Below are 27,625 nucleotides of genomic sequence, written 5' to 3'. Positions count from 1 at the left end.
GTTTGTATAATTACAATTTTTTCGGAGTTTTTACTAGGTCTGTATTAAAAAGAAGTGGCTGAACTAGAACTGAACTAGAACTGAACTAGAACTGAACTAGAACTGAACTAGAATTGAACTAGAACTGAACTAGAACTGAACTAGGACTGAACTAGAACTGAACTAGAGCTGAATTAGAACTGAACTAGAACTGAACTAGAGCTGAACTAGAACTGAACTAGAACTGAACTAGAACTGAACTAGAACTAGAACTGAACTAGAACTGAACTAGAACTGAACGAGAACTGAACTAGATCTAAACTAGAACTAGAACTGAACTAGAACTGAACTAGAGCTAGAATTGTACTGGAACTGACTGAAATTCAACTATAACATTCTCACCTACAATGAATAATGTAATATTGACTAAACAAAAATATAAAATTATGCATACATATATACATACATAAATATAATTACCATTTCTAGATTATATTAAATAACATGTGAGACCCTACCTGAAAATTACAGATCATACATGTAACAGATTTCCCTTTAACTTAGCTGTTTTTGAAAGATAAATAGTGTTTTATTTTTCGTTTTAAACCGCTCCCTGATATGTACTCATCATTCTTTAAAAAGGAATTGTTGAATCAAAAACTCTTACATGAATTGTTAAAATGATAATTTTGCTTTAAAATAAAATTCAAAATTACTTTGTGACATGCATTTATAAATTTATGGCGACTAAAAGAATACTACATGAACATTCTTCTGGCATGCTTATTTAAAATGTAATTATATTAAAAATTTCATTTTGTTTATATAATTAAATTTTATCCAGCCAACTATGGCACTTTGTTTATCTTGTCATATTTAGCATATACTACATTTGTATGTATATATGTATGTTTGTATGTATGTATGTAGCAATTTTCTCTTCTACGTTGCCACTGTTGACACAAAGATCCTTTTGTAAAAATAAATTCCAATTTAATAATTATCTTTTAATGTTATTAAGTTGCTGCTGCTGTTGTTGTAACTAATTTGCAGGAAACAGAACATTGACACACTTTTAATTATACTTAAGTCAACAATTACAATGATTACACTTCTTTCTAAGGCTTTTTTAGAAAATATAATGCACGAGACGTTATACCTTCATGCCATCATGAACAGGGATAGTTCTTGTCAAATGAAACTTGAATATTAATAGTGTAATAACATATCCTAGATCAGGTATGGAGAAGTTAAAAGTAAACTTTTAGAATTTTTCTAAGCATTTTGTGTTTTTAGTTTTTTTTATACTTGTTACTTAACATTTTTTATATTTTTAGGATTAGAAAATAAATTTTATTATTACATAAGAAAATCCTAATTTTTCCATCTCAGGCGTTCATAGCTAAAAAATGAACAATATCTAACACCAGACAATAACCTTAAAATTGTACATAAAAATGAAGAATGTTTTCTCTGTACTTAGGCACGCCTTTCGTACATCACGATTTAGCGAAAAAATAACAATTCTACAGTGAATGAGAACAATATTTAGGTAAAACAAGTAAGAGTTCTATATTCGGCTGTGCCGAATCTTATATACCCTTCACCATGATGTGTTTAAAGCCTTTTGTACCTTTTGAAGAACGAAAAAGTACCAAAAAGTCCCCATCTATGGGTCCTCAGTTAATTTGGGCCATACAAACTTAATTACAAGTTCCTAAGTTCAGTATTGTAGAAATTGTAAAAAGTACCTTTTGAAGAAAGAAAAAGTACCAAGAAGTCCCCTTTTACTGGTTCTCACTTAACTGGGATATACGAACTTAATAACATGTTTCTAGGTTCAATATTATAGAAATTTCAAAAAGTACCTTTTGAAGAATGAAAAAGTACCAAAAAGTACCCTTTCATGGGTCTTCTAGTTCAGTTCTAGTTCAGTTCTAGTTCAGTTCTAGTTCAGTTCTAGTTCAGTTCTAGCTCAGTTTTAGTTTTTTTTCTATTTTGATTCTAATAATTTACAAAATTAAATTTAGTTGTATGTATTGTATTTCAATTAAAATTACATATTAACCAAATTTTAATCATTAACTTTTTTTGTACATCTTTTTAGATCGTGTTTTCTGTACTTAGCAAAAAAAAAAATACAAGAACCAAAGCAGCAAAAATCGAAACTATGTTTAATTTTTGGTTCTCAACTGTTGCTGCTGCTGCTGTTATTTGCTAGAATGACTGCTGAATATTAGGCAGCTTACTTTGTAATTAATACAGCAGTAAATCCTGTCAAATAATTACAACGAGTAATCTCTTCCATTTTCTCCTATATATACACCCACACAAACCACAATAGTAACTCCAATACAATGGCATTCAGTTACGCCTGCCTTACACTACAACGTGTTGTCCTACCAATTATCTTGGTATTGGGTAAGTTTTTTATTATTTTCAACAAACCGTCAATTCTAAAAATAACATTACCATTAACAGTAATTCTTTTATGCATGTTAGTGGATGGAACATTTATTTATTGTATTGTTGTTGTATTTTTAATTACAAACAAATTATGGTATTTATTTATTGTTTATTATTTCGATTCTATTTTAGCTGCACTATATCGTCCCGTTGGTATATCATTTGTGTACCTGTTGATGTTTTTCATTTCACCATTTGTACCAGTGGCTACAAAAAAGAATTTCAAAACATCTGTTACGCCGTATTTTATAATTTTAATAGCATTAAGTACAATTCTACTACTATGTCACATTGGTCTACAGGTATCGATATTAGCCCTCGACATTGGTGACAGTTTTGGCACATGCACTGTCATTGAACGTCTGCTGAGACATGTCGGTTTTATTGGATTTAAACATCTAAAGTAAGTTTCTATCTATTAAATCGTTATTTTCTCATTTGGAGCGTTATTTAAGAAACTACAGCCGATTTTAGGTTCCTCATATAAAAATCGATTTTTGGTGGGATTTAAGAGTGATTACAGATTTTTGTTATTTTCTCATTTGGAGCGTTATTTAAGAAACTACAGCAGATTTTAGGTTTTCATATAAAAATAGATTTTTGGTGGAATATAAGAGTGATCACAGATTTTCGGTATTTTCTCATTTGGAGCGTTATTTAAGAAACTACAGCCGATTTTAGGTTCCTCATATAAATATCGATTTTTCGTGGAATATAAAAGTGATCACAGATTTTCGTTATTTTCTCATTTGGAGCGTTATTTAAGAAACTACAGAAGATTTTAGGTTCCTCATATAAAAATCGATTTTTGGTGAAATATAAGAGTGATCACAGATTTTCGTTATTTTCTCATTTGGAAAATATAAGAAATCATTTAATATTTTCCTTTTGTTTGTATTTAATATTTATATGCTTTCATATTTTTTTAGAGTGCTTGCTATTATCGAATGGCTAATACCCGAAGTTGTGGTATTCATTACTTCTTTGGTTGTCTATTTGGTGACGAAAAAAATCTCCCAAAAAGTAGAACTTTTAGTTGAAAATGGCAATGTTGATGCAGCTGATATCGAAGAAACACTGGAAGCTAGTGGTAGCGCAACTGCTGGCGGCGAGTTAACAGCTGTCAAAATCAATACAGATTTAGGGCGAAAAACACAAGAAGACAATGATAAGCCAAATTTTGATGGTCTTATTAAGATCTGTAAGTTTAAAAGAAGAAAAAAAAACTGAACTATATTAATGTAAACAATTAAATTAATAAAATTACAGCGCCCTTATTCTGTTTGGCTACATTATTCTTTTCGGCTGTCCTAAGACCAAGTGTACCAGGTGGTTTTTATTTTTTAATATTTCTACTATCAGGATCATATTGGGCAACTTTCCAAACATTGCAAAGGTAAGTTAGATAAACACAAATGTCCTAAAAATAAAAATAATCAATTTATATAAAAACAATTAAGAGTGCTATATTCGGCTGTGCCGAATCTTATATACCCTTCACCATAGTGTATTTTAAACATCTTTTATAAGTTTTAAATTTTTTCCCGACTACATTATTAATACATCAAAAGCTAAACAAAAAGAACAACAACAACGCTAAACGAAGCTGAATAAAACCAAATACATCTACACACACGTGTACATCTTTTTCTAATATACAGTGTTGTTGTTGCTTTTTTAACAAAGCATGAAAAAAATATGACATTTTTTGATGAAATTTTTAGAGGTTGTCTTGGATTTTTGCTCATATCTCCGTTATTTACCGACCGATTTTGCTGATTTTAAATAGCGAACTTCTCGAAAGCATGTCTAATAGAATTATTGAAGATTCGAATCTCGCCGATATCTGGGGTCCTCTAAAAACTGATTTCAACAGACGGACAGACAGACAGACAGACAGACGGACATGTCTTAATCGACACCGCTATCTATAAGGATCCAGAATATATATACTTTATAGGGTCGGAAAATTATAGAAATTACAAACGGAATGACAAACTTATATATATCCTTCTCACAAAGGTGAAGGGTATAAAAAACAAAGGAAATTTAACATTTTATTGTTGTTGTTTTTGTAGGAAATTTGCCATTTTGTTACGTTTAGTAATGGTGGTGATTGTGGCCCATACCATTTGTATTGTGGCCTATCAAACGCCTTGGATGCAAGACCATTTAGATAAAACAAGTTTAACGGCAAGGTTAGTTATAACATATAAAAGTTTAATTAAGTTTAAGTTAATTACTTTTTTTATTATAAATTTTATTATTATTTCTAGATTAATTGGTTTAGAGCCTCTTATAACTTCAACGTGTGCCAACGATATCAGAATTATAGTTTATGATACACAATTCAAAGCTGATTCATTTCTTAATCCTATAGTTTTATTCTTTACCTATTATGCATTAGCATTGACCACCAAGAATCTCATTAAGGCCAGGGTAAGTGGGTTATATATACATACTAATTATTAACTAACCTCTTGACACTTTTATTTAATAATAAAAATAAACCTAACACTGGTGTTTAGAAATGGTTTAAATAACTAAAAAACAACAAATATTTTTACAATAATCCTTTTTTTATAGAAAACTTAACAACTAAACCTAAAACTAACACTAAAACAACAAACATTTGTTTTTTTATATATTTTCTTATTTTTAAATGCTGCTTAAACTGCTGGCTTCCTTTAAATTTCCTCAAAAACACTGACTTAAAAAAAAACAAAAAAACTAAATACAATTTAATTTTTATCCTTATAAAATCCTTAAAAAAAAACAATAAAAATTCACATTTAAAACAAACAAATAACAGATCATTGCTAAACCAGCCACTGCTTTTGGTCATGAAGTTGATAATAGTAGTACCCATAAGATACAACGACAAATATCGCTGATCACACAGACATCACGTAGTAGTAAAAAGGATGGTAGTAGGAGTAAATCCCAACGTTTGAATGTAAGATTTACTTTGTTTTAAGTTTTTTTTTTTTTTTTTTTTGGTTTCTTTTCTTGATTTTTGCAATCAAAACAATTTTTTTTTATAATTTCTTAATAGGTTTTATTTTTGGTAAAATATTTTTGCATTAAATAAATAAGTTTATTAATAATTGCGACAATGAGATTTACCTTAAAGCATGTTTTATATTTAAAAATTAAAAATTGAAATGCACTTTAAAGTAAAATTGAATTCAAATTGAATTCATTCGATTTTTCATAAAAATAACACTTAACGTTAAAGTTATTACTTCGAGTCTTTCGTTTGTGTTAGGTTTCGCCTTTCTAAGGGCGGTTAAACTAAGCTTAACTTGCTGTTAGATTAGCTCGCAAAAAAATTAGGTGGACTTTAAACGATGATTGTGTTTTTCCGTTATGCATCAGGTCAGTTAACTTTGATAGTATTATATTTTCTCACTTATAACTAAGGTTTAATTGGCCAATAAAACTCGTTACTGATTGCTGAAAAACATTAACATAGATTAAACTAGGTTTAAGCAATAAATCTACATTTATCATTATCGGAATAACCCGTCCTAAGTTTTATTTGTCTAAAAAGTTGGTGTATATACCCTAGAACTGAACTAGAAATAAACTAGAACTGAACTAGAACTGAACTAGAACTGAACTAGAACTGAACTAGAACTGAACTAGAACTGAACTAGAACTGAACTAGAACTGAACTAGAACTGAACTAGAACTGAACTAGAACTGAACTAGAACTGAACTAGAACTGAACTAGAACTGAACTAGAACTGAACTAGAACTGAACTAGAACTGAACTAGATCTGAACTAGAACTGAACTAGAACTGAACTAGAACTGAGCTAGAACTGAACTAGAACTGAACTAGAAGTGAAATATAACTGAACTAGAACTGAACTAAAACTGAACTAGAACTGTAAGTATGTACTTAAAGATTTAAGGCCTAATTCATCAACAAAAATATTTTATTTTCTAAAATATTTACATATAAATCTAAAATTTCTATGGTTTTTAATTATGTACATAACAAGGAAAGGTCCGAAGTTTAAGGACAGTCAAGTAGGCGATTTACTTGATAACAGATTGCTTTATTATTTATAAAAGGGAATGTTATTATGCTATTAAATATATAATTTTATATAAGTTTTTTTGTTACGAATACTGTAAAATTCAAACTTCTTATCAGATTGAGGACATAAACAATTTAAAAAACAGCATTTTTAAAGAATCCATAATTATTATTATTATAAAGGGTATCTTAAACTATGTGATTAACATCACAAAAAATAACGGCAAATGTAAAGGAATTACTAACTAAATAGAAGTAATTTAATTTATACTATCTAACTACTAAAAATTATTGATTTAAACTTTGTGTTTTTCTTATAAATAAAAAAAAACAAAACTTTTAATACCAAAGACAATTAAAAAAACAAAATATGAATGTATAAATCTAACCTCAAAAAAACTTGTAAACACAAAAACTAACATTATCTGGGTGCTTTTTTTCAAATGATGATAAAATATAATGGTATTTTTTTTTACTAAAATTAAATGCTTATTTTTTTGCAAATCCAACCTTCAAAGGAAAATTTTTGATTTTTTAGTTTTTTTTTTACACAATCTCAATACTTTTCTCCCCACAACCATTTTAATATTAAGGATAATCACATGTTGATAGTAAGCAAACAGTTGAAAAATCAGCTGTTTAAATATTATGAAGATTTGAAACTGGTGGCAGACCTTCTTCTTTAAAGCAAGGATGTTGTTTATAAATAGTATATAAGATAAAAATTACTTTATTTTTTTTAACAACCTCCCGTTTTTTCTTTTAAATTTATAATTTTCCTATTAATTTTTATTTTATGTTTTAATTTTATTTTTATATATTGTATGTTGCTCTTTTTTTACTTCCCGCTTTAGGTAACATTGCGCCGTGAACAACAACGTCCTCAAATTATAACTGAACCGACTGAAACGACGCCTGTACGTAATTTAACTAACTCTTCTTCTTCTTCTGCTACTCTCCACCCACCCACTACTTTGTGTACTAGTATAGTTTAATAATGTCTTTAATATATATAGTTTTTTATCATCGGTTGTGGGTTGTCTAAATTATTATACTAGTATCACTACTAAAGTACACCCAAAGTATTCTAATTAGTTGTTGCAGTAGTAGTTGATGATTATAAAAAAAATAATTATATAAAATTCATTAAAATGAATTATGAAAATAGTTTGTCCCGTCCCTTTAGTTAATAATACTCGTATTTATTTGTATTTAAACTATTACTACTACTATTGTTGTATTTAGTATTTACTAATAATAACACTTAAGCTTATCATTCCTAACTGTGTTCTATGTTATAAAACTAACAACAATAACTGCTACTACTACTACCATAATTTAAGAGTTTATAGTTTTTAATTTACACCATTTCCAAGTTAAATAAATATTTTTTAAAAATAGATATTAGGTAGTTCTTCAATAACGTTTTAGTGAAGACTATAGACTGCTCTAGGTTCATTACTTAAGACCGATCTAAAGTCAAGACTTCAGGGTGGTCAAGCCTATAGACTGATCTATAGTCAAGGCATTATATTAATCAAGTGACCTTCGGTAGGTTAGTGTTCTAGTCTGGTAGACAGGAGGTGATGGGTTCGATTCCCATCTGAGACACTAGTTGATAGGGTTCTATAAATCGACTTTCGAATAATCGAACAATCGACTTTTTGTCGAAAAAAGTCGAAGTCGACTATTTTGTTCCAAAAAGGTCGATAACTCGACTATCGTCTATGAAAAAAGTCGACTTTGTAAATAAAAGTCGAAAAAAGTCGAAAAGTCGGAAAGCCGGAAGAAGTCGAAAAGTCGGAAATGGTCGAAAAGTCGAAAATATTCGAAAAGTCGAAAGTATTCGAAAAGTCGAAAATATTCGAAAAGTCGAAAAAGTCTAGAAGTAGAAAAAAGTCGGAAAAAGTGGAAAATAGTCGAAAAAACTAGAAAAGTCGAAAAAAACTAAAAAAGTCGAAAAAACTAGAAAAGTCGAAAAACTAGAAATGTCGGAAAGTCAAAAATAGTTGAAAAGTCGAAAAATAGTCGAAAAGTCGTAAAAAGTCGGAATTCACTAACATTTCGTTGCCGATTTGTGAAACGAACTTTTCTTCGGTGCAAATATATGGAATTTCGTTTTCGGTGCCGATTACGGTGTATGCGGAAACGTAGCTTTAGTAGAGTTATTTATAGAATATTTATAAAAAGAAAATAAAAAGTCGACACAGACTGGGGTTGAACTCAGTGCTTTCCGTTCAAAATTTCTTTGGAAGAAATATGAAAATCCCAAAAAAGACCTTTTTATCCTTTGATCCAGCTCGCCAAATATTGACCCCAGGACAAAAATTTTGAGAAAAAGAGTCAAAAACTCTAAAATTGTTGGAATAACTCGAAAATAGTCGAAAAGTCGAAAATAGTCGAAAAAATCGAAAAGTCGGAAAAATTCGAAAAAAGTCGAAAAGTCGGAAAAGGTCGAAAATAGTCGAAAAGCCAAAAAAAGTCGAAATGTTGAAAAAAATCGAAAAGTCGGAAAAAGTCGAAAATAGTCAAAAAAAAGTCGAAAAAATCGAAAAGTCAAAAAAAGTCGGAAAAATTCGAAAAAAGTCGAAAAATCGCCTTTAATTAAATGCAAAAAGTCGAAAAGTCGACTTTTAATAAAATGCAAAAGTCAAAAAGTCGACTTTTCGTTTCAACTATAGAAGCCTACTGGTCAAGGAGTGCACAGCAGGTGTATTTCTTCAGATTTGATGTATATACATCCTCCTTTTAAACTTACTAACTAACCAATTTAGTTAGTAAGTTTAAATAATCTACAGTTAGTTCTGAAATTAATGATCGATCTATATATATATAGTCAATACTATAGGATGATCAAGATTATGGACTGATCTATAGTCCCCCTTTAAAGTTTTTAAGTACAAAATTAAACCTCGCAGTGTTGCCATACAAAACAAAACATAAAACGTGTCACTGTTTGTTATCAAAACAATGCATGTTTTTTTTTTAAAGAAGAAGACAATTGTATATGTAATATGAAAATTAATGAAAACTAAAATTTATACTAATCGATAACTCAATCATTTTAATGTTTATTTTAGTAAAAATTGATTTTTTTTTTGCATCAGCTGTTTACACTTTTGCATTTCTTGCTCAAGTTTAAACGAACTCCATTGGGCGCTTAAAGTAGCAACAAAATTAACTAGTTTAGTACGTAAAAACAACTTTTGAGATTTAATTTTAATCTAATCTCGAATCCTTCACCTAAAGATTGGCCCTAAATAAACTACAGACTGATCTAAAGATAACATACTGATCTGTGGTCTATGTTCATCACTTAAGATCGAACTTTAGACAAGACTACAGAATAATTAAGACTATCGACTGATCTATAGTCAAGGCAAGATCTATAATTAAACTATAGATTAATTTATAGACATGACTACATATATGGACCTCTATTGTCAATACTATAGACTAATTTATAAATAAAACAATAGACTAATCAATAATGAAGACTATAGACTGATCAATAGTCAAGACTATAGAACAGATGACAATAAAATTGATCTATAGCCAAGGCAATAGACAGGTTAAGGGCGTGTTTCTTAATACTAAGTTAGGCTTAGTATTAGGCTTAACTTACTGTTAGATTAAACTCCTAACATCCAGCCAGCCAGACAGACATAGCTTAATCGTCTCTGAAAACGATTTTAAGACGATTGGTATACTTTAAGGTGGATATAGGGCGAACATTTGTGTAAAATATTGATTTTCTTTTTTTGAGATTATAACGCTAACGAAAAGGAAATCTAAAATTTCGATATCGAAATATGTTTTTCATCACTTATAAATAAAATTCGGCATATGTTTAACGTAAGCTCTCAAATGGAAATGGTGTAAAATTTAGTCCTCTTGCTGTTTGTTATTTTTTTTTAAGTATCTTTTCTCTAATCGTATCTTTCGTAATGTGTTACTAATTAACCTCCTATAATAGCATTTCATTGTACACGTTTTAATATTATATATGTATGAATGTATGTACATATGTCTAAATATCTGTATGTCTGTTTAACCATACTGTTGTTGTTGTTGCATAAGTATTAGTTCTTATATTTCTAGGTTTTATTATTTTTATTTTTTGTCTATCGTTCAAAAGTCCTTTTTATGTTTTATGAATGAACGAATGTAATACTCTATATGTATATACAGACATAAATGGGTGTGTGAGTGTACTAAAGTGTCATATATGTATGAATTTTTTCTTGTTGCCATTAGCAAAAAAAAAAAAAAAGAATTAAAAACAAGTAAGAGTGCTATATTCGGCTGTGCCGAATCTTATATACCCTTCACCATAGTGTATTTTAAACACCTTTTATAAATTTTAAATTTATTCCCGACTACATTATTATTACATCAAAAGCTAAACAAAAAGAACAACAACAACGCTAAACGAAATAAAAAACAAAATACACAAGGCATCTAAACCAACAGACATCTAAACATACATAACGAAAAGCACAGAAAAACAAAAACAAAAATAACAACGCAATGACGCCAACAGCATCCAAACATACAAAAAAATACACAGCTGAATTAAACCAAATACATCTACACACACACGTGTACATCTTTTTCTAATATACAGTGTTGTTGTTGCTTTTTTAACAAAGCATGAAAAAAATATGACATTTTTTGATGAAATTTTCAGAAGTTGTCTCGGATTTTTGCTCATATCTCCGTTATTTATCGACCGATTTTGCTGATTTTTAATAGCGAACTTATCGAAAGCATGTCTAATAGAATTATTAAAGATTCGGATCTCGCCGATATCTGGGGTCCTCTAAAAACTGATTTCAACAGACAGACGGACAGACAGACAGACGGACATGGCTTAAACGACTCCGCTATCTATAAGGATCCAGAATATATATATTTTATAGGGTCGGAAAATTAGAAATTACAAACGGAATGACAAACTTATATATACCCTTCTCACGAAAGTGAAGGGTATAAAAATAATAAGAACTTTTACAAAGAGGATATGTTCTATAAAAAAGTTTCTGTAGGTCTGGTGCTATTCTTTGTTTTTAATAATTGTTAATGTCGGTTTTTTAGGTATTTAAAGTGTTTTATTGTCATTATTTTTAAGCACTTTTAGCTAGTACATTTGTTATTTTTATTTTTGAAATATTATAGAAAAAGTATATTATATTATGCCCCGATATAGATATATCACAGTCTATTCTATGACACTTGATGTAATTTTTAGTTAAATAAAACCTATAATCGCTTTTTTAAAAAAAATATTTCCTTACAAATTAAAACTCAGTTAAAAGTGAGGAAAGAGATATAGAGAAAAATCGCTACAAATAACACATTCGAAGTACATCAAACTTTGGTGAAAAACCAATGAAATTAACATAAGAATCAACGAATTCGGTTTATTTTTGACATCCAAATATCGGATTTTTATTGCATCTATTAATAAGATTAGATATATTTCATAGTTGTCAAAAATGAACAACATCCCTCCAATGATGCGCTAATGTAAAATTCGTAGGTTTTTCACCAAAATTGGAAGTACTTCAAGTATGTTATTTGTGGTGAAAATTCTACTTCTTTTTCCTCACTTTTTTTGCTGGGCAAGTATAATGTATACACGAGACTAAATACAACGGCCCCATTGATAGTTCGTCAATTTATTACCCAAAAATGTTTACATGAATGTTAAATTTCTTCATATTGTCTTAATATGGCAGGAGCCACGCCCACTATAGCCATTCCGTCCATTTTGTACAAAAATATTTTTATGAATTTCAAAGTTGTCCATACAAAATGTGAGGACTTTAACTTTTTTAGTTTCGGAAATATAAGACTTTTAACAGTTATGTTCAATGTGGGCGTGCACGTCGCCCACATAAAAAATATCGTTAAGTTTATGTATGACTCTTTTAATACATTCCATACTCAACAGATCCCTGGCATTAATCTAAAACAAATCGGTTTTGAATGTGTTAGTCATTCTTTTGGTATATGAATGATCTAAAAAAGGAAACTATAAACTGATCTATCGAATGTCAAGCCTGTGTTTAAATCATAACTTATTCAGGTATTTTTCACTTCTTCCATGGAGTAAACTCTACTTCTTTTTCACTTCTTCTGGAAGTTCTTCTTTTGTTTATATATGAAGGAAACTATAAACTGAAACTATAATCAAGACTGTAAACTGAAGACTACAAACAAATTTATAGCAAATATTATACATTCCCCGAGAGCCGGTTCTAAGTACCGGAATGTCCCGAATTATTCGGCCAAGAGCTGTCAACCCCAGCAACAAAAATACAATTTTATGCTTCGGAGAAACATATTCCGGCATTGCTGCTGCGCATCCTTTTGGTTCGTGCCGGAATTGAATTAAATCCCGGACCATGGTTCTGTACAGTTTGCCAGAACCGACTGCACCCTATATCCATCCAATTAAGGTGAAACTTTTGTTTGTGCTGGTGTCATCTCAGGAACTGCACCGGACTTAACCATCATTGAGAGTGGTTGGAAAATTTTGTCGCTCCATGCTGCTTACAACAACAACAACCTATGCTATAGACTGACTTATATGTAGTCGAGACGTTTGACTGATCTATAGACAAAACTACAAACTAATATATAAAGTTAAGGCTATAGATTATTGACTAGTATAAAGTCAAGTTGTCAATAGACCAGTCTCTAAACAGTTAAAAGTCTAGTTTTGACACTTATATATAGTCCATAATATAACTGAAATATTAATTAAATATTTAGCCGATTTTAGCTCACATTAACGCCATTTGTGTTTAAGTATAGAAATCTCTATTGGATAAAGGACTAAAAACTAATATGTAAAGATAATGCTATAAATTATTGACTAGTACAAAGTCAAGTCAAAATTTTATAGTCTATTGTCTAGTATATAGTCAAGACTTTAGTTCACAGTAACGCCATTTGTGTTTAAGTATAGAATATCATTTGCATAGAAATCTCTATTGGATAAAGGTCTAAAAAATTTTGAAAATTTCAAATGTTTTGTATTGTCCTCTCGATTATTGTATGTTTTTTATACATCTCATCTCTCTTAAATGTAACTATATATTAAAAATTGTGTGTTTTTTTTTAACTAGTATATGTTTAGTACTAATAAATAGCTTTGTTCGCTGATAACAATTTAACCGATCGATCAAATATTTCATCAATAAGCTATTTGTTGCCATTAGTTTAAATTTAGCAATTACTTAAAACACTTAACACTTAATTAGTTTTAAATTTTATGTTTCACTATAGTTTTTAAAGTAATAATTATTTAATTTTTTTAATTTATGTTATTCTCACTTAATACTAATTTTTGTATTACAACTAAAAACCAGAGACTAAAAACAAGTAATATTTCTATATTCGGCTGTGCCGAATCTTATATACCCTTCACCAAGTATGTTTTAAAAAACAGTTTTTATATATTTTGTATCTCTGCACACATGTCACACATAACATACACACAAACAAATATAAACTGTAGCAGAAAGAAATATTAACCGTTGTACTGTAATACCACCGTCTAACTGCATTACCACTCTCAAACAAATATGAGCTGTATTACCAACATATTACTGCTTTATCTTCTCCTTTTTGTTATACCCACTTACCTTCGTGAGAACAGAACAGCATCCAAACATACAAAAAAAATACACAGCTGAATAAAACCAAATACATCTCCACACGCACATGTACATCTTTATCCAATTCACAGTGTTGTTGTTGCTTTTTTAACAAAGCATGAGAAAAATGTGGCTTTTTTGATGAAATTTTCAGAGGTTGTCTCGGATTTTTGCTCATATCTCCGTTATTTATAGACCGATTTTGCTGATTTTAAATAGCGATGTTCTCGAAAGCATGTCTAACTGAATTATTGAAGATTCGGATCTCGCCGATATCTGGGGACCTCTAAAAACTGATTTCAATAGACAGACGGACAGACAGACGGATATGGCTTAATCGACTCCGCTATCTATAAGGATTCAGAATATATATACTTTATAGGGTCGGAAAATTATATTATAGAAATTACAAACGGAATGACAAATTTATATATACCCTTCTCACGAAGGTGAAGGGTATAATAATTGGGCCACATAAACAAAGTGGATCCGTTATTTTTAGTCTCTGATTAAAACTATAGTTTGTGTTTCATTAACATTTTGTTTTCTTAATTTCATTTTGTAAAATTAAAGTAAAACATTCAGTCCAAACATTATTTGTTTTTGTCCTAACATTTATCGTAAGAGTAAACGATTGACATTTAAAATTTTTTATTAAATTATAGCTTATGCGTTCTGCCACACGTAAAACAACGACTACAACAACTGACAATAATAGTGGTATAACACCACAACAACAACAAACAAATAATGATAATATACCTTTAAGTTCCATGGATGCTAATCAATCTGGCGATGTTGAATATAAATCGGGTATATGCGATCAAATATGGTATGGCATAACCGGTATTGGTGGATTTATCTATCAAAATAGTTATATATTTACAAATGTTTTAATGATGGTGAGTAAATTATTTTGAAATTATTTTCCTAATCGTTTGAATTCTCTCGACTAATTGTGCAGAATGCTTCAATTTTCAAAAAATCAGATAAAAGGGTAAAGTTTTTCTTATAAAAAAATTACTCTTTTACAGGCCTGGTCCATTGTCTATCACAGTTGGCTAACATTTGTTTTACTTTTGTGGGCCAATGTTTTATGGATGATACCAAATCAACGAAAAGCCATGATGCGTTCAAGTCCTTTTATAGTAATCTATGGTGAATTACTTTTGATAGCTCAGTATATCTATGGCATGGATCTTAATAATGATGAATTACCGTCCAAAGTAGATGTAAGTGAAAGTGTCAAAAAAAACTCATTAAAAATATTGTTAAATTTATATTTGACTCTTCAGATCTCTGGCATTAATCTAAAACAAATCGGTTTTGAACGTCCTCAGGAGAATGGTATGCAACCGTGCATTCCCCTAATAGTAAAAACCTCATTCCTATTAATGTTTTGGGTCACTTTGAGACAGTTTTTCAAAGAAAAAACTGACAAAAGACGTGACAGTACACTGGCCGATATCTTTGCACCATTACAACTTAGTGTTGGTCACTCTATTGGTGATCAAGGGCAAGTTGGTGGTAAAAAGACCTCCAAGTTCCTGAAGAAAATGGGCATTGTGATAAAGAACCTATTAGTTAGATTATGGATATGGCTATTAGTTTTGGTTATATTCTTATGCGCCATGACTGGTGAAAAAATGACTGGTTTTCGTATATGCTATATGGCATTGTTCCTATTTTTCCTGCTCGTATTTCAGTCATCATCGAAAGCCTGGGTAAAACTTATGTATGGATTTTGGTTATTCCTAATCTTTTATGCCATGTCCATATTGATATTGATATATACCTATCAGTTTGATAAATTTGATAAATATTGGGAACAATATCTTAACATCTCCACCACTTTGTGAGTAAACTTTATTTTCTTACTATATATCCTAATTTGAATATTATTTTGCTTTTCTCTAGACAAACCGATATCGGCTTGGAACGTTATAAAACCAAAGATTTATTTTTACACTTAGTCTCACCCACAATTATTGTCATCTTGACCGTAATACAAGTTCATTATTTCCATAAGCGTTTTATTGCCTCTATGAATCAACCTACTGAAGTGGTTGAACGTGACTCGGAAGAGCGTGTAAGACATAAATCACGTACTACTTCACGTGTTGCTGAATCGGAGGGTTTGGAATTTGTCGAATCTGCTGGCAATTTAATAAGACTATTTTTGAAACGTTGTCGTCATAAGACTGAAGTATTCTTTAAGCATTTTAAGGGTGTCATTTGGCGTTTATTGGAATTGCATTGGATTAAAGTTGTTTATATAACGGCATTTGTATGTGCTGTTAGTGAGGTAAGTTTTTTCTAGTTTATAGTAGGAACTGTTGTATACTAGACAAGTTTATAGTTTAATCTATAGTCTAGTCTATATTCTTGTCTATAGTCTAGTTTATAGTCTAGTTTATAGTCTATTCTATAGTCTAGTCTATATTCTTGTCTATAGTCTAGTTTATAGTCTATTCTATAGTCTAGTCTATAGTCTAGTCTATAGTCTAGTCTATAGTCTAGTCTATAGTCTAGTCTATAGTCTAGTCTGTAGTCTAGTCTATAGTCTAGTCTATAGTCTAGTCTATAGTCTAGTCTATAGTCTAGTCTATAGTCTAGTCTATAGTCTAGTCTATAGTCTAGTCTATAGTCTAGTCTATAGTCTAGTCTATAGTCTAGTCTATAGTCTAGTCTATAGTCTAGTCTATAGTCTAGTCTATAGTCTAGTCTATAGTCTAGTCTATAGTCTAGTCTATAGTCTAGTCTATAGTCTAGTCTATAGTCTAGTCTATAGTCTAGTCTATAGTCTAGTCTATAGTCTAGTCTATAGTCTAGTCTATAGTCTAGTCTATAGTCTAGTCTATAGTCTAGTCTATAGTCTAGTCTATAGTCTAGTCTATAGTCTTTTCTATAGTCTTTTCTATAGTCTAGTCTATAGTCTAGTCTATAGTCTAGTCTATAGTCTAGTCTATAGTCTAGTCTATAGTCTAGTCTATAGTCTAGTCTATAGTCTAGTCTATAGTCTAGTCTATAGTCTAGTCTATAGTCTAGTCTATAGTCTAGTCTATAGTCTAGTCTATAGTCTAGTCTATAGTCTAGTCTATAGTCTAGTCTATAGTCTAGTCTATAGTCTAGTCTATAGTCTAGTCTATAGTCTAGTCTATAGTCTAGTCTATAGTCTAGTCTATAGTCTAGTCTATAGTCTAGTCTATAGTCTAGTCTATAGTCTAGTCTATAGTCTAGTCTATAGTCTAGTCTATAGTCTAGTCTATAGTCTAGTCTATAGTCTAGTCTATAGTCTAGTCTATAGTCTAGTCTATAGTCTAGTCTATAGTCTAGTCTATAGTCTAGTCTATAGTCTAGTCTATAGTCTAGTCTATAGTCTAGTCTATAGTCTAGTCTCTATAGTCTAGTCTATAGTCTAGTCTATAGTCTAGTCTATAGTCTAGTCTATAGTCTAGTCTATAGTCTAGTCTATAGTCTAGTCTATAGTCTAGTCTATAGTCTAGTCTATAGTCTAGTCTATAGTCTAGTCTATAGTCTAGTCTATAGTCTAGTCTATAGTCTAGTCTATAGTCCAGTCTAAAGTCTAGTCTATAGTCCAGTCTAAAGTCTAGTCTATAGTCTAGTCTATAGTCTAGTCTATAGTCTAGTATATAGTCTAGTCTATAGTCTAGTATATAGTCTAGTCTATAGTCTAGTCTATTTTCTAGTCTATAGTCAAGTCTATAGCCGCTCGTCTTGATTAAAGTCTAAATAAAATACAATTTTATTTTAGGTATCTCTTCTGCATGTACCTTTCGTAGCCCTCTGTGTCGTGGGTGTCGTTTCCAATGTACGCATGAATTTCTTCTTCAGTCGTCTCATCTCTCTGGTTGTCACCATTATTGTGTTATCGAAAATGATTTATCAAATCGCTTATCTAAACCATGCCAAATATGACTACAAGTGCCCCAGTGGTGATGTGGACGGTCAATATAAGGGTAACAACGCCGAATGGTTTGGTCTCTATAAAGCTAGTCCCGAGTTTGGTTTAATGGGTCTTCTCAAGAGATACATTATTTATATGGTCATTGCAACTCTGCACGCAGTTATAGCTTTAAGACAATATCAAATGCGTCGCTTAAAAGGCATTCAAAATGATCCTTTGCCAAAGGTAGCTTTTCCGGGTATTGGAAGAGAAGATGCCGAAAAGAAACTGGAGGGAATGATAAAATATTTATTAAATTATGGTTTTTATAAATTTGGCTACGAAACCTGTTTGGTGGCATTAGTTTCTACGATTACCTATAGACAAGATATTGTAGCGGTAGCTTATTCAGTGTGGCTAATTCTATTGTTGCTGTTTAAGCGAAAAAAGAATGCTCATATATGGGGCGTTTTACAAGTGTTCATTTTGTCATCGATTCTAGTGCAATATGTGCTGCTGGTAGAATTACCGCCTTCAATGTGTGTTGGTGAGTAAAATATTAAAGTGTTAGATAATCAAACATATTTATTTGGCACATACTTTGTTTTACTTTTATTTCATTTTAGAATATGTTTGGGTTAATACCAAATACTCTGAAGCTTTACAACGTTGGGCCATGCTTCCCGGTGATCTTCACTACGATCATACTAAAAAATTAATTTTTGATTTTGTTCTGCTGCTGTTAGTGAATCGTCAGAAACGTGTATTCACCTTGGAAAACATTGCTGATTATCCGGGTGGTAGTAATAAATCTGTTATAAAAGATATTGCAAATTTGGGCAAAGTTGAATTTGAAAATCCTACACATGATTTCCTTTCACATATACGCAACTATTTGGATATCTTTAAGCATGCTGTACTCTGTGGCTTTTATTGGGTCACTTTGGCAGTTGTGTTCTTGGCCGGTACAAATATATCGGACTTTTTAGCCATTGGCTATTTAATTGGTGCATTTATGTTCCTGTGGGAGGGTTCTGATTTCTATCTAAGACCCATACGTTCGATAACTACACGCTGGAAGTGGCTGTTGGCCTACAATGTGGCGAATATTGTTATTAAGACCAGTTTACAAATGGTGGGCTGTTTATTTATGGATACTTTACAAATGAAATGCTGTTGGGTCGTTCATTTGCTGGGTATTAGTTGCAGCAGCAAAGATATTATGTCAGATTTAGCAGGAGATCCTGCTAATGAATGTCCCGCCATTACCGTACAATCAGTTTTATTGTGGGATGCCATTTGTTTTGCTTTCCTTATATTCCAATTGAGAATATTTAAATCACATTATTTCTGTCATATTATAACGGATACAAGAGCTAATAATATTTTAGCCTCCAGGTGAAATACTAGATTTATTAACATTTATATATATATATATATTTTAAACATTTCTTTTGTTTGGCCTTATAGAGGAGCGGAAATAATCGAAAGCTTGAGACAAAAACAAATTGAAAAACGTCAAGATTATGAGGAAGAAGTTTTACATAAAATCAAACGTAAAATGGAAAAAATAAGAGCTACACAACAGAAAATGCTTAGACCTTTAGAGAAACCCACACATTTCGATGGTAAGTTAAAAAAGTTTTCCAATAGTTTTTTTTTCTTATTATTTTAGTTTATAAAATAGAATTTATATTAAAATAATCATAAAAGTGCAATTTTATTAGGAGGCAGATATTTTATTTTGTATTTCTCCTTTTTGAATAAATAATAGCTTAAAAGATTGAGGTAATTTTTAGCAGCGTTATACTGTCAGTTTAAGGATTTTTGTATGAAAACTTTCAGTATAATGTTAGACTAAAAATATTGAACAGATATTGAGTATAAAAGGGGTTTTAAATCAAATCTGACAAGTAAAAAGATTTGAATGTTTTTGTATTTTTTTATTAGGTTTTAACTACGTGTTTTTGTATCCTTCACCTTCGTGAGAAGGGTATATATATGTTTCTGTAATATAATTTTTCGTATATATATTCTGGATCCTTATAGATAGCGGAGTCGATTAAGCCATGTCCGTCTGTCTGTATGTTTATTGAAATCAGTTTTTAGAGGACCCTATATTTTGGCGAGATCCGAATCTTAAATAATTCTGTTAGACATGCTTTCGGGAAGATCGCAAAATCGGTCCATAAATAACGGAGATATGAGCAAAAGTTCCAAGACAACCTCTGAAAATTTCATCAAAAATCAAAAAGAAATTGCAAAAACAAAATACATAATCATACGGTAAATTTTGTTATTGTATTCTTGTTTATAAAAACAAGGCAGAACGAGAGCAGCAGAGAAAGAGTAGCAGAGCGAGAGCAGCACTAGTGTGTTGTTATTTGCTAGAAGCATGAGATTAAGTATGTGGAGCCTGGCTTAAGTTAGAAGCCATAAAAGGGAACTTTTTGGTACTTTTTCGTTTTTCAAAAGGTACTTTTTGTATATTCTATAATATTGAACCTAGAAATAGGAAATTAAATATGTAGAGTCTGAATTAGGTGAGAATCCATAAAAGGGAACTTTTTGGTACTTTTTCCGCTTTTCAAAAGGTATTTTTTGAATATTTTATAATGATATTAAGTATGTAGATTCGGAATTAGATTAGAACCATAAAAAGGGAACTTTTTGGTGCTTTTTTCGTTTTTCAAAGGTACTTTTTGAATTTTCTATAATATTGAACCTAGAAGTCTGAAATTAAGTATGTAGAGAGAGTTTGAATTAGGAAATATTCTATAAAAGGGAACTTTTTGGTACTTTTTCGTTTTTCAAAAGGTACCTTTTGAATATTCTATAATATTAAACCTAGGAACATAAAATTAAATTTGTAGATTCGGAATTAGATGAGAAGCCATAAAAGGGACCTTTTTAGTGCTTTTTCGTTTTTCAAAAGGTACCTTTTGAATTTTCTATAATATTGAACCTAGATAAATGAAATTAAGTATGTAGATGCGGAATTAGCTGAGAACACTCAAAAGGGAACTTTTTGGTACATTTTCGTTTTTCAAAAGGAACTTTTTTTCAAAAAGTACTTTTTGAGTTTTCTATAATAATGAACGCAGAAACATGAAAATAAGAATGTAAAGCCCGGATTAGACGAGAACAAATCACTGGGAACTTTTTGATACTTTTTCATTCTGCAAAAGGTACTTTGTGAGTTTTTTCATAATATTGAACATAGAAACATTAAGCATGTTGAGCAAGAAGTGTAAGTAAAAGAGGACTTTTTGGTAACGACACACCATGGTGAAGGGTATATAAGATTCGGCACAGCCGAATTTAGAACTCTTACGCGTTTTTTTCGTAACATTTTCCCAATATTTTTTTGAGTGGAAATTGTTAAAAATTTTAAGAAAAAAAGTGAAAAAATATAATACCGTATATATGTATAATTAGTCAACAAAGAAGCAGCCTTAAAACTAGCACCACTAGCCCACTGCAATAGTTTTATATCGTGTCAAGGTTCTGGCTATCAAACGCCCGATGAAGATCATATTAATACGGCCAGTACAGCCAGCATAACAAGTTGTAGTAGTAATAATGGCTCCGAAGAGGATTTAAGTAAAATCTATATAAACACACAATATGCCGATATTAAATCGATTAGTGATTATGGCGATAATCTCAATAAGAATACAAAACAATTTATAAATCTGCCCGAAATTGAAATCGAACCAAATACACAGGTATTTTAATGGAATTTATATAAAAAAGTTATACGAAAAATATAATTCTATATTATTAACAAAACTAAAGCCTTTAACGCCCACATCGGAGGTGCCCACAATTAATTTGGAAGGTTTCTTAGAAGCTCCACGTTTATCCATATATTCACATACGCCCTCAGATTTATCACAACCGAAATATGATATATCAGAAGGATCAAATGAAGTATTTTATGCGGTAATTTTTAAAAAAAAATTAATAAAAAATTAAAATAAAATAAAATAAAAAAACTTTTCTTAGAATAATCAACCACAACAACCTAGACCCTCACCTCTGTTATTATCAGCACGTACACTTTTAGCTGATGTAGCTAAAAGTCCTAATAGTTCTATTATATCATCGAATATAACAAATGAACGTAGACCCTCATTAAGTACACGTCATCGTAGACAATCATCGGTAAATGCTGTTTCTTGGAATGATACCGTTTCCGTAAAATGCCCAACACCTAATAAACCACTGCCATCGAAACCAGAAGAATTACATGTTACTATGCGCAAGAGATTATTACACAGGCGTCATCAAAGTGTGGGCAATGCTAAATATTCCATAGAAGAAAATACCCAAAAACATTTAGATGCCAAGAGACGTTTAAGCAATTTATCTTGGGCTCATGAGGAAGCCTTAATGCGTTATTCTAAAAGACCAAATAGTTGGGGTCCCGTTGGTACGGATTTATTTGCCACGGATACTTCTATGCTATACGCGAATGCCTGCTGTGATCTACGTTTGCATGGACAATGTATTTTTTTTTCACTACTATTTTCTTTTTTTTTTAAATAATTTTTTATAAAACTTTTGTAAAATAAACTTTAATAAACTTTATTTATAAAAAAAAACTACAACACATTTTTCTTTTAATTGTAAATAACACTAATTGGCCTTTAACAATATATATTTTTTTATAAAACTAATAAATTTTCTTAAAAAAAAAATATTTTCAAAATTATTAAAAATATTTAAATTTTAAAAAGAGTTTTTTTTTTAACTTAACAAAACTTGTGTATAAAAACCATTTTAAGGAATGCCTTAAATTTAGTTTCAATTTTTAAATTTTCTTCTCTATATGTTAGTTATTTCTATCAAGAAATTTAGTTAATTTTATTTTTAAGTTTTCATAACACTGGATCTTAAAACTAATCCAAGATTTCAAATTTTTTTCTTATTCCGCTTTATTATATACAACATTTGTTTAATATTTTTTATTTTGCTTTTATTTTTTTTTATTTTTTTTGCTTTTATTTTTGTTTATTTTTTTGTTTTAATTTGTTATAGAACATGGAAATCCCGTTTATGGCTCAAGACCTCATAAAAGGAAAGAAATTAAACTGCATCCACAGGGTAATTTTTTTGTAATAATTATTATTTGTTTATGTTTAAGTTTTTATTTTGTAGTTTGTATATTTTTAAGCACAAATTTATTAAGCATTTATAAGCATGTATTCTATAGAACAGAAATGGTTACTGCTGTTCTTTTCTTTAATTACTTTTTTAATTAATTTTTATTTTCTACAGTTTATTTTGTTTTGTTAAATTCCTTATTAAGACATGTTAGTATTAGGCATGATTTTAATTTTCATTATGCTTAAGATTTGTTTTATATTACTACTATTTGTTTTATATCGTATTATAACCTAGTCTAAAGTCTCTATTATAGACTAGAGTATAGTCTGTTTTATAGTCCAGACTATAGGCTATAGCCGAAACTATAGTCTAGTCTACAGAATAGACTATAGTCTAATAAACGTTCAAGACTTTAGTTTAGTCTATAGTCCAGACTATAGTTGAGTCTATAGACCAGACTATAGTTAAGTTTGTAGTCCAAACTATAGTTTAGTCTGTAGTCCAGACTTTAGTTTAGTTTATAGTCCAGATTATAGTAAATTCTATAGTTTAGTCTGTAGTCTAGACTAAAGTCTATGGTGAGATATAAAATAGTCCACACAATAGGCTATAGCTGAGACTATAATATAGAATATAACAAAGACTATAGTCTAGTCTATAGAGCAGACTATACTAAAGTCTACTCTATAGTCTAGGCTATAGTTTAGTCCATAGTCCAAACTTATGATTTCTAAACTATAGTCTGGTCTACAGTCCAGACTAGTTTAGTCTATAGTCCAAACTATGGACTACTAAACTGTAGTCTGGTCTATAATTCAGACTATAGTCTGGTCTATAGTCCAGACTATAGTTTAGTCTATAGTCCAAACTATGATTTAGTCTGTAGTCTAGACTAAAGTCTATGGTGTGATATAAAATAGTCCAGACAATAGCAGGGACTATAGTCTAGTTTATAGAGCTATAGTCTGCTCTAATATACGTTGAATACTAAAATCTATTCTATAGTCCAGACTATAGTTAAGTCTATATTCCAGATCATAGTTTAGTCTGTATCAGATCAGCCTATAGTTTAGTCTATAGCCCGGACTATAGTTTAGTCTATAGTCCAGACTATAGATTAGTCTATAGTCCAGACTATAGATTTGTCTATAGTCCAGACTATAGATTAGTCTATAGTCCAGACTATAGATTAGTCTATAGTCCAGACTATAGATTAGTCTATAGTCCAGACTATAGATTAGTCTATAGTCCAGACTATAGATTAGTCTATAGTCCAGACTATATATTAGTCTATAGTCCAGACTATAGATTAGTCTATAGTCCAGACTATAGATTAGTCTATATTCCAAACTATGGTTTAGTCTGCAGTCAAGATGAAAGTCTATGGTGTGATATAAAATAGTCCAGACTATATGCTATATCTAATTCTATAATATAGTATATAGCAGATAGTCTAATCTATAAAGCAAACTATAGTCTAATATACGTTGAATACTATAGTCTACTATTTTGTCCGGGCTATAGTTAAGTCTATACTTAGTCCAGACTATAGTTTAATCTATAATCCAAATTATGGTTTAGTCCGTAGTTAAGACTAGGTAGTCTTTTTTGTAATATAATATAGACCATAGCCGAGACTATAATTTAGTATATAGCCGAGACTGTAGTCTAGTCTCTAGACCAGTCTATAGTCTAATACAAGTTTACTCTATAGTCCAGACATAGTTCAGACTATAGTTTAGTTTGTAGTCAATACTATAGTCTAGGTAATAATCAAGACTCGATAAGTCTGTAGTCAAAACTGACACTATAACTGACCAGTTGTTATATAAATGACGCAGCTTCGTATCGTCTTTATTCTAGTATATAATCTAGTTTATAATCTAGTCTATAGTCTAGTCTATAGTCTAGTCTATAGTCTAGTCTATAGTCCAGTCTATAGTCTAGTCTGTAGTCTAGTCTATAGTCTAGTCTATAGTCTAGTCCATAGTCCAGTCTATAGTCTAGTCTTTAGTCTAGTCTATAGTCTAGTCTTTAGTCTAATCTATAGTCTAGTCTTTAGTCTAGTCTATAGTCTAGTCTTTAGTCTAGTCTATAGTATAGTCTATAGTCTAGTCTTAAGTCTAGTCTTAAGTCTAGTCTTTAGTCTAGTCTATAGTCTAGTCTATAGTCTAGTCTATAGTCTAGTCTATAGTCCAGTCTATAGTCCAGTCTATAGTCTAGTCTATAGTCTAGTCTATAGTCTAGTCTATAGTCTAGTCTATAGTCTAGTCTATAGTCTAGTCTATAGTCTAGTAAATAGTCTAGTCTATAGTCTAGTAAATAGTCTAGTCTATATTCTAGTCTATAGTTTAATATACGTTTATTTTATCGTTGGATGTCATAAATGTTTTTAAAACAATAATAGTGAATTTGACAATTGTATTTTAAGAAAAAAAAAAATACAACAACATTTTATGAAATTATTTTTATTATTTTATTATAGTTTAAATCATTTACATACATATATACGTTTTTCTAGATAACAATACCGATCTAAATCATGATTATATACAACATTTATTTTTTAACTTTTATCGAAAAGCAAGTATGTACTTCAAATTTATGAGAAAAAAAGAAAACGTAAAATAAGTGTTACCATGTGGCTTTAAATAATTAATAATTTACATTATTCAATAATAATTAATTCAATAAAACAAAAACATATCGGAAAGCCTATAGCCAAGCATACAACAATTAAGAAATACTACTCATATATAACAACTTACTACTATGTACATATATACATACATATATAAATATATATACTTGATTATTTTATTATTAATTTTTATTTTTATTAATTAATATAAATGTAATTTATATAGATTTTTTTTCTTTTGTAAATATAGATGTTTATATGTATGTTTTGTTATACTAAATCACTAAAATTAAAATTAATATAATAAAAAATCTTTTAAATATGTATATAGCTGTACGTGCTGGAGATTACTATATGTTTGAAGATGTGGATGATAAATTCGAATTAGAAGTTATAACCGATTCTGAAGGCTTATTCGATACAGACAATGAAAATATAACCGATAGTGAAATTAAAATGAGTCGTCGCAAAACTTTATATGATGTAAGTATTATTTTAAATTTTAAACTAAAACAATAAAGAAAATCTATTGTGATTTGTCTAAATTGAAAATAATTTTTTAATTTCGTATTAAAAAAAATTATCTAAAAATTAAAAAAAAAAATTTCAAAAATTTATGCATGCATTGGATAATTATTTAAAATTACAAAAACAAAAATCTAAATTTTTTACATACAACAAATTTTGTATGTTGTGAATAAAAAAAAGGTTTGGAAGGATATTAGTAGTGTTCAATATCGTCGTCAGATTTATTTAAGACAACGTTCTTATGCCTCTGCACCACCATCTCATATTGGTTTATTGTTTGATGAACATGATCAAACCGCTGACGATATAGATGCGGGTGTAGGTAATCGTAATCGTATTTCAACATTATCCGAACCTTTATGTTACGCTCAACGTTCGACCAGTGAATATTTTGTGAGTTTTTTTTTTTGGTTTTATTTTGATAATTTTCGAATTCTTTTTTTTTTCAATATCGATGTTAAAAACACTTTTAATAATGTTTTATATCACACTTACACAGATCTTACAATTATTTTTTATATATGTATGTTTATATGTATATAAACACTTTTTGAATAACACCCCAAAATTATTTGATTTTTTTTTATAATTTTTATTTATAAAAAAGAAAATTCAAACAGAATTGAAGTTATCTATACATAAATGGCTAGATTATAATGAGCCCTTGTTGTTATTAGTATTTATTAATGTATATACAAATATATATTTTTATATTGAACTATGTTAATTGTAATATTTTTCTCTAAAGTTTAACCCATTTTGAATATTAAGTAGTTAGATTTATTGTTAATTAATAAAAAAAGAACATATTTAGATTCCAAATTGTAGTAGTTAATATATTATAAAAACTGCTTGAAGCTTTCTTAAATGTAGTCCAGTGTTCTTAAATGTAGATCTGTGTCTGGCTGCTAAACCTGTAATCTTATTGAGGGGAAGGGAAAAATATAGTCAAGTCTATAGTCCAGACTATAGTCAAGTATATAGTTCAGACTATAGTCAAGTCTATAGTCCAGACTAAAGCCATGTCTAAAGTCAAGACTTTAGTTAAGTCTAAAGTCCAGACTATAGTCAAGTTTAAAGTCCACACTATAGTCTAGTCTAAAGTCCAGACTATAGTCAAGTATATAGTTCAGACTATAGTCAAGTCTATAATCCAGACTATTGTCAATTCTATAGTCCAGACTTTAGTCAAGTATATAGTCCAGACTGTAGTTAAGTTTTAAGTCCAGGCTATAGTCAAGTCTATAGTCCAGATTTTATTCAAGTCTATATTCCAGA

General features: G+C 29.9%; 1 protein-coding gene and 1 long non-coding RNA gene across 9 annotated transcripts in view; one reads left to right on the top strand and one right to left on the bottom strand.

Moving 5' to 3' along the window:
• LOC111681082 (piezo-type mechanosensitive ion channel component) overlaps positions 1-27,625 on the top strand; it is a 63,656-nt gene that overhangs the window by 16,640 nt on the left and 19,391 nt on the right. For 3 of the 7 annotated variants that reach the window (XM_046945295.1, XM_046945294.1, XM_023442803.2), the window contains exons 2-18: positions 2,087-2,400; positions 2,578-2,848; positions 3,375-3,646; positions 3,715-3,841; positions 4,524-4,643; positions 4,722-4,884; positions 5,258-5,401; positions 7,347-7,409; positions 14,825-15,061; positions 15,194-15,391; positions 15,455-16,014; positions 16,077-16,464; positions 17,935-18,613; positions 18,693-19,464; positions 19,537-19,694; positions 23,110-23,175; positions 26,151-26,302. In XM_046945295.1, coding sequence (XP_046801251.1) covers positions 2,337-2,400; positions 2,578-2,848; positions 3,375-3,646; positions 3,715-3,841; positions 4,524-4,643; positions 4,722-4,884; positions 5,258-5,401; positions 7,347-7,409; positions 14,825-15,061; positions 15,194-15,391; positions 15,455-16,014; positions 16,077-16,464; positions 17,935-18,613; positions 18,693-19,464; positions 19,537-19,694; positions 23,110-23,175; positions 26,151-26,302 — 4,434 coding nt within the window. In that variant the 5' untranslated portion in view covers positions 2,087-2,336. Of the gene's footprint in view, positions 1-2,086; positions 2,401-2,577; positions 2,849-3,374; positions 3,647-3,714; positions 3,842-4,523; positions 4,644-4,721; positions 4,885-5,257; positions 5,402-7,346; positions 7,410-14,824; positions 15,062-15,193; positions 16,015-16,076; positions 16,465-17,934; positions 18,614-18,692; positions 19,465-19,536; positions 19,695-23,109; positions 23,176-26,150; positions 26,303-27,625 lie in introns of all 7 variants that reach the window. The other 4 variants (XM_023442802.2, XM_046945296.1, XM_023442801.2 and 1 more) reach the window with 3 other exon arrangements.
• On the bottom strand, positions 3,502-7,335 carry LOC124418584. Of its 2 annotated transcripts, none has more exons than XR_006940083.1 (3): positions 7,095-7,335; positions 3,713-3,865; positions 3,502-3,644 (listed from the first exon to the last, which is right to left on the bottom strand). It is a non-coding gene; the product is annotated as an uncharacterized LOC124418584 (long non-coding RNA). The 2 variants fall into 2 exon arrangements; XR_006940084.1 differs by having other exon boundaries at positions 7,167-7,335.

This window comes from Lucilia cuprina, chromosome 2 (genome assembly GCF_022045245.1).
Source record: "Lucilia cuprina isolate Lc7/37 chromosome 2, ASM2204524v1, whole genome shotgun sequence".
NCBI lineage: Eukaryota > Metazoa > Arthropoda > Insecta > Diptera > Calliphoridae > Lucilia > Lucilia cuprina.
This window is presented reverse-complemented; position numbering and strand designations above follow the sequence as displayed.